The 10,885-nt window shown below is 44.1% G+C and overlaps 1 protein-coding gene across 1 annotated transcript; it reads left to right on the top strand.

Moving 5' to 3' along the window:
- Positions 1-1,573: 1,573 nt before the first annotated feature.
- On the top strand, positions 1,574-10,776 carry IL21R (interleukin 21 receptor). The gene is given in 9 exon segments (XM_063171493.1): positions 1,574-1,642; positions 1,645-1,708; positions 3,076-3,181; positions 3,804-4,000; positions 5,625-5,776; positions 6,182-6,359; positions 7,673-7,769; positions 8,579-8,660; positions 9,157-10,776. Coding segments are annotated over 9 exon segments (1,845 nt in total). The 5' UTR covers positions 1,574-1,588; the 3' UTR covers positions 10,072-10,776.
- The last annotated feature ends 109 nt before the right edge of the window (positions 10,777-10,885 follow it).

Below are 10,885 nucleotides of genomic sequence, written 5' to 3'. Positions count from 1 at the left end.
CAGATATTTCTTTCAGATTGTACAACCACAGGATTTATCTTAGTGACCATACATGCCAGCTCTGATGAGATGTGCATGGCACAAGGTTGCCATGGGACAGCAAGCGGAGGATGAGGTCCTAGGCGAGAGAGTTCCATGCAGTAGTGAGTGGAGGGCAGGCACAGGAAGGTGCACAGCTGGGCAGAGTTCAGCCAGGCTGTATACGGCTCTGGGGAGCAGCACCTGGGGAGAGCCTGCAGAGGCAGTGCCTGCCCTGCACTGAAATGACTCCTAGTGACATTAGAGTAGGATTTCCCCCACCAAAAGTACCCTTTGCTGTAGAAAAGGTTCTGGTGGCCAAGACCAGGATATCCCCAGGCAGGGTTGCTGTTGTCTGGTCAGCCAGGATCAGTGTAGTGAACCTCTCCTAGTCTGAGTCCCTTTGCCTGGGACTGGACTGTGCATACAGTCACACCCCCTGCCCCCCCCTTTTTTTTCTGGCTCCTACCCACACTGCAAACTCCAGCTGACTCAGACCTGACTTTCTGAACAGATCAGCTGGACAGAAAAAGGCAGTGACAACCATGTCTGCAGGGAACCATGCAAGTTTAGTATCTTACCTGCTGCCTGTAGGCAAAGCATTGGACCTGCCCCAGACCTAAATAAGGAGAAAAGATGCATTCAGAATTATATCTTTCTATCACAGGGGATCGCTATGATGTCTGGTCCAAGTTTTATGTGATGCAAGCCAGGGAATTACCATGTACTAATTTCAGTTTTGATAAATCTAGATCTTACTGTTAAAAATATTTGAGTTTTGTTTCTGAAGCTGCCAAGGAGAGACATTTCTCCTAGATCTAGATCCTAGATCTAACTAATTGGTTTTAGGATACTTAATTATTCCTCTCCCAGTGAAAAGCTGTCATCTTAATTTTTTTTAACAGAGTCTTGCCCAAAGATACCCTTGCAACTTACCAGCTACCTAGGAATAGTAGTCTGTCCACCTACGAATAGTTATCTGTTTGACTTATCAACATAATAACCTAGAAGAACACTAATTACTGATGATTAATAGCCTGTTAATACTTGCTGCCCTTTCTAAAAGAATTCAAGAGTTTCCTAACCCCATTTTTTTTTAGGAGAATAAAGTTAGGCTAAAAGAGAAAAAGTATGTTGCCTAGGATTCTGAACTAAACAGCACTTGGTCCAGGACTCTCAGAAGAGTCTATTGAGGGTTCAAAATAAAATGTGAGAACTTAGTTAAAATTTAAAAAAGAATTCTGAAGTCAGTATGAAATTAAAAAGTCAATATAAAGGTTTAAAAAAATCATATGTACATCCTTGGGACCAATCTGTTGCAAATATCCCCAAATTTCTTCTGCCACCATCCTAAACCTTTGGGTTAAGAAGGATTTTGTATGCAAATCTGAGTGCTGCCCAGAGCTTGTGTAGGGAGAATAGCATGTGCTCTGATACGTGAGGACTAGGAAGTAAATGTTGGATGACTTCAGCTGGGAAAAGTTGGACTTTGTTTTCCGCTGGACTTACCCCACCCTAGCAGGAGGCTGCACCCTCCGCTGGACACGCCTGCTGTTCATTGTGCCTGTCAATGCAGGCAGCCTGTTTGTGTGGACAGCCATTTAGTCTGGAGGGCAGAACCGATGTTTCTGGTCCTTCATTGCACACACTGTCTGCCTTCCATGGTGGTTCCCTGTGTACAGCTTCAGCTGTAAGATTGGGCATTGGGGTTGTTGAGCATATCACGTTAACAAACAACACTCTGGACATAAGCATGTTGCAACAGGGGAGGAGGAAGCAGGGAGTGCAGCTTCTCTAACCAAGAAAGCAGCAGAACAACAAAGGGAAGTGAGCTTGCGGCATGGTTAGCATCAAAGGGTTTGGTTGCCTGATGGCTGCAAAGTAGTGTGTTCTCAGGAGGCTGGGAGCAGTCTTTACAGTAGGGGAGGACACGTGCTTGATTTAAGTATGGATGTAACAATCATGAGGGTTTTCCTAGGTGAAGAGCATTTTATTCCCATCGAAAATGGGTACTACTTTACGTGTCAGAAATGAATGGTCACTGCAGTAGGCATGGTTTGAACCAGCATGGCATGCTGCATCACCTGCAGGCCTTTCCTCATTCAGCCATTTCCTGGTGGTGGTTCTTGTCAGCCCAGGGAGCTGTCAGGAGGGGACTTGTCAATGCAGACATTTCTCACTGTGCTACTATCTTACCTGCCTTGAAATCCAGGGAGATAAGTGTGTTATGTACAGGACAATTGTACTTTTACAAAGCACGCGCTCTCTGAGCAGAGCTCCTGCAGAGCAAGTAGAAGAGTATAAATGCTGTTTTGTGACCACTTTCAAAAAATTACTTGATTTTCCTAATGACCAGTATAAGTTCTACAATTGCATTTCAAGTTCTCTTGAGATGTCTGTAATTAATAAATTGTGCTTATCGGAATGTTTTGTAGAAATTACAGTAACTACAAATTTGCAGTATTTTTATTCCCAAATTTCATTAAAAATGTACTTCAAGATTCTAGAGCTGGACATAAAAAGTATTGATACTGCAGATATCAAGCTTTAGAAAACAGAAAAGACAATGGCAAAGAAAAAATTACTAAAATAGCACTCGAAAAAATGTGTAAAGTGCTATGTAGATGTACAATGAAAACTAGACTAGCAATGAACAGTACTCAATTTTGAAAGTGGTATCATTAAAATGTTTGAATATGCTACTGCTTCTTGCTGGGTTTTAGGCCTCTTCTATGTGCCATATAAGCTAAGATTCCTGCAGAAATATGTGACTCTGCTGTAGTGATTCTACAGGAGTCCCAATTTGGGCATTTCCTGATTTTGGCTGCTACAGCGTTTTTAATAGGTTTTTGTTTGACACTTATCTTGCCGTCAATGACTTGTCACCCTGTAGAGTTGGAACATGTCTTAAGCCCCAAAACTGGAGACTTTGAGTGGGAGGGAGGGCGGTTGTCAGAGACTGGTCTGTTTCCTTCAGATATAGTGGGAACCCTGAGGAGTGCATATGTTGATTTACCACAGAAGTTGATATTGCATTTTCTCTTTCCAAACCTACAGCTGTGTGTTGTGAAAGCCTCACTTGTTTTGTGGACTATGTACAGACGCTGTCCTGTATCCTGCGAGATGAGTTGGGTGCTGGTTCATACAATCTCACTGCTACATGGTATGTCTTGGTGGGATGAGCAAGTCCAGTTAGCAGAAGCTTCTATATGGCCATAGCACAGTGGTGACCTTCTGTCCTCTTTGTTAGGGAGAAATCCTGGTTTTGCTGCCGTGCTGGTTTTTTACTTGGTTTTTTGCACCGCAGTTATAAACTGACTTCTTCTCTAGCAAAGGACCCCTGGTTCCTGTCTGCACTGACTGTGCTTCTTGCTGCTGACTGCTGTGCTGGTTCCAGCTTCCTTAGCATTGCCTTCTCTGCTACCATGGGAATACCTTGCCCTTTGCTGCTGTTAAAAGTGAAATATCACCTCTGTGCATTGGCAGGGCTCATGTAGATTGTCCAGTCTGCTGCTGTTCTGTCCCAGCAAGGAAGTGGATGCAGTCTTGGGCTGTGTAGCCCTGAGGAGCACCTTTCCTTTCCAGAAACACTTTCCTATTTCTCTCAAAGATGCTAAGCAGAGCAAGTAGAAGGGGAAAAAAATGTTTTGAAATTCAAAGATAATTTTTTATTTGAACATGTTGATTTTTCATTTTAGTAATTTCCTGTGCCTGGTGGTTCAGCAACAAATTAATCCAACTACCGCATGTAATACATGCAGACTTCTTTATTTTGGCTTTTTTAGGGTTCCTGAGGAAGATCCAGAAAATACGGTGGCAGCCTGCAGTCTCGTGCAATTATCAAGAAACACCAGTCACACACAGTACATGTGCACTGTGGACATGACTGAACTCCTAGCAGATACCAAAGTCCAGGTGGATGTTACACAGATAGCTGATAGGCAGCACGTGCTTTCCAAAGAATTTTATTTGTCAGACAACAGTAAGTACAAAAATGGTGAATTCCATAAATACTCTTTGACTTTATGTGCTAGGATAGTCTGGACAAGGATGAGAGTGGCAGCAAGCAGTGTGGGGCTATGTTTGCTGTACATTCATCTACAGAAAGCACTGTACTCTTATTATTGCTATTGTGCTTGAGCTTCAAGCTGGCTTGTTCCATGTTTTTTGTGTGGAAATTCCTTTTCCCCATGAAGCAGTAGGTGATAAATATCCACCTTAGACCAATCTCATACCTAGGCTATGCAAGAGCTTGTTCTTGGCTAGATTCTAAAGGGCAGGAGGAATTACTTTATAACAAATGTCACAAATCACAGAATCCTTAAAATGGTTTGGGTTAGAAGGGACCTTAAAGATCACTCAGCTCCCTGCCATGGGCAGGGACACCTTCCACTAGACCAAGGTTGTTCCAAGCCCCATCCAACCTAATCTTGGACGCTTCCAGGGATGGAGCAGCCACAGCTCCTCTGAGAACCTATGCTAGTTCCTCACCACCCTTACAGAGAAGAATTTCTCCCTGATATCCCATCTAACCCTGTCCTCTGTCAGTATGAAGTCATTCCCCCTTGTCCTATCACTACATGCCCTTGTCAAAAGTCTTTCTAGAGCTCTCTTGTAATATCCAAGGAGCTGGAGGCTCTCAAAAGGCTTTTGCAGTGGACACCTGAATCAACATGACATTATTTTGGGTGGCACAAGGTTTCCCAGATGTACTGGATGTGGCAGTTCCCCTTTCTGGGGCAATTCCTAGTCATTTCTCCTGCATGACATGCACACGGAATGCAATCATGTAGCTGACTTGGTGGAATGCTGGTAAGTTCTGGGCTGTGTATCAAACTGTGAAAAAAAGGGAGTGGTGAGCCAGGCAGATGGGTATCAGGCAGATAGATGTAGGAAAAGGATTTTTCTATTTGGCTTCTTCTGAAACTTTACTTTAGAAACCTCATCTTTTTGACAAATGCCTTAACATTTCAGGAAGCCTCCTTACTCCCACTGACAGACTAGAGATTGGGTAGTGGTGCTTTGCATATCTCCTAGAGGCCCTCATCCAAAGGCATCATAGCTCAGCGGTGGGCCCTGCAGACTGCTGGAGTTTTGCACTACTGCTTTTCAGTTTATGAACACTCCCTGCAGGGATACAAAAGCTTGCTTTTTGAGCAGATGGGGCATGGAATTGCAGTGGGTTTATGCAGTGTCTCCTAGCCTCAACTTTTCCTCATGATTCTGTTACATTGAGGGGTATTTCCCCAGTCTTGTGAGTGATTGTGACTACACAGAGTTCTTTTATGTCATGAGAAGAGCAAGGTGATCTACATTTTACATAATCTCCCAGGAGTTTATTAGCTCTGTGTACTATCTTTCCTTCTCCATAGGCAATGAGGAGCTTCAGAGACAAGCAGAAGATATATTCAGATAAATGTGGTCCTGACATCATTATATTCCTCACGTGTGGGGTTCCATGCATGGCTGAGGACAGGAATGCTGTGGATGTTCTCTAGTGTAGGAAGTCCCACCACTGCTAGGGCAGCTTTGTTCCCTACTCGCTCTGCATTGCTGTTACCATGTTGGGCCATCTCTTAACTGTATAACACCATCCTGTCTTTCAGTAAAACCACAGCCTCCATTCAACCTGACCGCTTTGTTCTCAGAGGGTTACAATATTTCTTGGGAAACCATCTACCAGAACTCTTCCTTCTACTTTTTGAATGAGGAGCTGGAATATCAGCTGCGTTACAAAAGAAGAACTGACACCTGGGAGGTAAGTGACATGTCAGTTTAGCATCAGCTAGGGTGTACCAGAAAAGAGAAGGCCAGCACAACTAAGACAGCAGCACTGGTGGGAAAAAAGAGTTTTCATAATTTAGAAAAAATGTCTCTCTGCTTGACTGGGCTGAAAACAGGCAAATCCAAAACTTAATTGAGATGCAGAAGCTGTGTGAGAAGTATTAGATCCTGTGAGGAAGACTGATAATTCATTTGATTCTCATGCTGTCCTGCCTGGAAGGCTCCCCCAGGATTGCATGTAGCTGCTGACCAGTCAGAGCATGGCCTTGCAGAAACAACATGAAAGCAGAAGAGGTTACTTTGCAGGCATCCTCACTGTGCAGCAGTGTGAGCAAAGTAAGAGCAGTCACTCTAGTGTTTGGTGTTTAATCATTCACAGACTCAGAAGACTAAAGTTGTTCATGAAGATAAACGGACATTGGTGATCCTGCCATGGGAACTACAGGCAGACACTGAGTACGAGTTCCAAGTGAGAGCTAGACCCCGGGAAGACAGTGACTATGGTGGCTTTTGGAGTGAATGGAGTTCTCCGCTGTCATTGAAAACCAGCCCTGCCGGTACATGCTGCCAGATCTCCTTGCCCTTTCAATTAGTCCAGTGTCAGAGAATGCTTTCAGAAATTTAATAAAATCTAATTAATTAGAACAAATTTTAAACAGTCCAGTGAAGACAGGTATGATTAGCTTCCTTACTGGTTATGTGAACCCCAAGCCTGGGCTGTCAGTATTGACGTTCTCACAGTGTGGCAAAAGAAAGAGTGTTTTGTGGAGTTGCTGTACATTTGGATACCACTTGCAGGAGTGCAGCCTCTAGCTTCCTTTTCAGTGTCAAATGTCCAGGGTCCTATTTGCAGCTTTCAGAAATGGGAGAGATCACCTCTACTGGGTCTTAGTGTTGTCTTCAGCTGAGGGAAGGGGGATCCTGCTCTCAAACCTGAGTTCTGTGTCTGGACTGTGATGTTGGGTCATGCTGGGTCTGGATGTTTTGTTTGGTAGCCACCACTCTGCAGTACTCTGCAGGGAGTTCACAGTATATGGAAGTACACTGATGCTTGTCATGGTGTAACAGAGGTTATGAAATAAGGAGCCTTTGCTCCAATAGAGCAAGTGCAAAATTACTGTGATCACTGCCAGCAGTATGTGCTGAGCTTCTCTGCTCTCACTGCTCTGCAGCTCAAACTGATGTATTACAGGGTTTACCTGGTGCAATGGCAGCATGGCCAGGCTCCATTTGCTAAGGGATATCTGAGTACTGGATCTCAAAGATGCTGCTTTTCATCACAGGTGGAGAGCAGCTACCAAACCGTCATCTAGTCAACACCTGTCTCTAATCAGCTGCACTCTTTCACTTCACAGATCATCTGTGGAGGTGTCCCTAACCAGGAGTCAGAACACCAGGGGTCTTTGTGGGAAGGAGCTGTCCTGCCCTAACTGTTGGCTGTCTGTTGTGCAGCCAAGTCATAGGGCAGCTGATGTGCTGCTCCTTTCATTGATGCAGTCATCACTGAGCACCCTCAATCAAACCTGTCTGGAGTACAGATGCCCAGGTGACAGCCTCAGTATCTCAATGAGAGAATCTGGGGTAGAAATTAATCATTTAGGTTGGAAAAGACCTCAAGATTATCCGGTCCAACCAGTCAAAGGTCCAACCTTTGACTGATGGCCACTTAATCAACTAGACCATAGTAGTAGGAGCGATGTCCAGTCTCTTGATCTCCAAGGATAGTGACTCCACCTTCTCCTTGGGCAGTCCATTCCAATGCTTGACAACAATTTGCATTCCAAAAACCCTTTTCCCCCTCACCATCTCCTGATTATTGATCAGGATATAAATGCAAGGTGAGCCTGAATGACCTTGTCTCTTTCTCCAGCAGTGACACAGACAGCAGGCATGGAATGGCTGTTGTTGTTTGGTATTGTCGTGGCAATCATGGCTTCAATCGCAACATTTCTGGCCAAACAGCAGAGGTAAGAATGTTCAGGAGGCAGAAGTTAATGCTTTTATTCTGCCTTGTTAAAGATGGGGTGTTCACATGCAGCCTTCCTTGAGTCTTGTATATCTATGAGTGGGCAGCTCAGAACCTGTGAGGGACAGCCAGGAATGGTCACTGGCTGATGTGCTGCCCCGAGTGACCTGCTTTTCCCTGTGACTCTGTTGCCGTTAGCTGGCTGGGCCAAGATGGTGGCACATGGGCATGAAGCAAGGGCCACACAGCCTTCTGAGCTGTTCTCCTCGTCTTGTCTGTGCTCTGCAGTTGCCAGATAGAGCACAGTAGCCAGAGCTGCCCCCTCTCAAAGCTGACATAGGTCTCTCAATGCTGGCTGGAGGCCTCTATCCCTCTCAGAGGCTTCTTATGCCCTCGAAGAGATATGGGATGCTGACATGGAGGAGGGCTGGGCTGGTGCAGCAATAGGGCTGGCACAGCCTAGGTCCACAGAAGAATTGCATAGGTTTGTGGTCTGGCCTGCAGACCACAAACCAGCTCAGCCTCAGTGAAAATGCATTTCTAGCATGTAGTGCTTTTCCAGGAAGGAAAAAAACTGGAACCTCTTACCTCAGTGTGAATGTGTGTGTGCAAGTGCTGAGGTCTCACCTCTTGTGAGGTTCACAAGAAAGGCTATTAGATTACTCTGGCAGCATAAGACGTCCTTGGAACCTCAGCTGTTGCTAACTCACAAGGCTGGGCAAGTGATTCCAGTTGCTTGAAATGGATCTAGAGATGCCTTGATTTGCATTTGTAATGTGTGATTAACCCCAAAGCCTTTCTCTTTTCCAGCTTGTGGAAGAAGATGGCTTGCATCCCAGACCCTGCTCCCTTTTTCAAACCTCTTTACATGGCTCATAATGGAGATTTTAAGGTATAAATGGGCTACTCAAGTGAGTGGAGTACATGACAAACTAAAAGGCCATCATGCTATCCTGAGCAAGGGATTTTCATTAGGGCAGTAGAAGGAGAAATCTATTTCAAAGGAATGCCAAACGTCTCCAGATATAAGAACCAGAGCTTTCCAGTATCTGTTCAGTGCCATGAAAATCTTTGTTACATCTATACTCTTTATTCTCTGTAAGTGCTGTCTCAATGTGTGAGCTGAGTTCATGGGATTTCTGAAGCCTGGGATCCTGTCGGGAGTGTCAGAGAAAACCACAAAGCTCTCAGAGCTAATTATTTTCAATTACTTCAATTAATTCTCCTGCAGTTGCCCATATCTCATAATAACAGCATCCTCCTGTTATATTGGAGTAGTCAGTGAATTTAATTTATGCCTTCAAAAGTGTAAGAAATTTGGTTATTTCTGTGGAACCTCAAACCTTGTGGTGCTAACCTAACCTCTCCCTGTGTTTCTTTTTCTGCAGAAGTGGGTTGGTGCATCCCATATGAAAATGACCTTTGATTTCTTTGAATGGGGAATAGTCCTTCCAGAAGTCCTAGAAGTTTACACCATGCATCCTTCCAACAGCACCCCACCGGAAGAGCTGCATGAGCTAAGAAAGAATCTGCCTTGCAAGCCCTGTGTGTCTTGCCTGACTACCCCAGGTCATGGTAGCCAGTCACCGTGGTGCAGTGTAAACAGTAGTGATGGGACTGAGGACCAGTCATATGGGCATTTGTCAATTGATACAGTGACTGTGGCTGATGAATTTACATCTTGTAACTGCCAGTGCAGCTGTAATCATGTGTGCAGGGAACATGACCATACCAACAAGGAAGATGATAGTGCTGGAGAACCCGGTTATCCCAAGGTTAACCTTGATGAGGAAGACAGAAAGATATCCAGTGACTTACATTTGGCTGATCTGATTACACAGGACAAAATACTTGCTTCAGGCTCTGTGTCCACAGACCACCTGAGGAGCACAAGTGTCCCAGTCAACCAGCAAGGAGAAAGGGGAGTGGAAGGAGGTGTGGGGAGCATCCTAGAAGCCCTTTGCTTGCAGCCTTATCAGTGGGATTTGGAAAATCCAGGTTCTCTACCTTCTCCTGATGGTGAAAGTGTTTCCTACAGTGAAGGCTCCTATGACTTCTTCCCTCACAATACAAAGCCTGGTGACAGTTATCCTTTGATCTGTGTAGATTTGGACACTATTGACAGTGGCTTTGTGGACTCAGACTGTGGAAGTCCAGTTGACTCTGAATTTGGGCAAAACAGTCAGACCATTTGTGGGTCCATTCCTCTTGAGCAAGAGGGGCAAGACTTTACACGGAGCTACGTCAAGCAGTGGGTCTCCTGCCGCTCTGAGAGCCCTGTCAGTGGGACACAGACAAACTAAGGACTGCATGAGTGTGGGGCCTTTTTCATAGTGTGCCAGGAGCAAACGGCTAGCAAAATTCAGAAAAGTTTACTTTGTGTAAGCTCTATTGCATAAGTTGACACCTGTTAGGTGCACAGAAATATACCTGTTTCTATTCCCGCTTATCCTATTAATGTCTTAAATTTATTGTGAATGATTGTTCTTGAGTTTTGTTGGGTTTTGGTTTTTTTTTAGAATCACAGATCAACCCTCCCTTGATGTCAAAAAAAAAAAAAAAGTTAGAAAAAAGCAACTGTACCTTGAAAATTATCCTTTGGCTTATATAGATATGAAAAATTTTTTGCAATAATCTTATAAAGAGTACAGAACTTTATTTTCCCTGGTATTCTCACATGACTTAAGAGTTTGGCTGCACATGGAACCTTAGAATCATAACTCATGGCAAGCACATTTGCTACGTTAAAGTTCCCCTACCTTTCCAAACAACATGTTGTTTGTTGATGTTACTTTTCCTTCTACTATCTTTGGCTCTTTAAACTCAGCTGTAATAGTCTGTTAATTACAGACTGGCTCCAGACTGGTCCATGGGGATCAAAACTAATTCTTATGAAATCATTGCAGAAATGCCTGTACTAAAGACTAAGGACGACTGAGGTTTCAGAAAGATTTTCCAGGTAGAGTCTGCAAATGAAAAGACTTCAAAATATATATAATTCTTAACAAGCTCTCACTACTTGGCTTTTCTATTGAGTCAGACTCTCTCCCTGTACTTTTCAAGCATTTTAATTGAGCAGCTTTTAGAATTTTGCCAAAATTATCGAAACATTGTCCT

Source organism: Melospiza melodia, chromosome 18 (assembly GCF_035770615.1).
Source record: "Melospiza melodia melodia isolate bMelMel2 chromosome 18, bMelMel2.pri, whole genome shotgun sequence".
Lineage (NCBI taxonomy): Eukaryota > Metazoa > Chordata > Aves > Passeriformes > Passerellidae > Melospiza > Melospiza melodia.
Note: the sequence above shows the minus strand (reverse complement) of the source record. Positions and strands in the feature narration are given on the sequence as shown.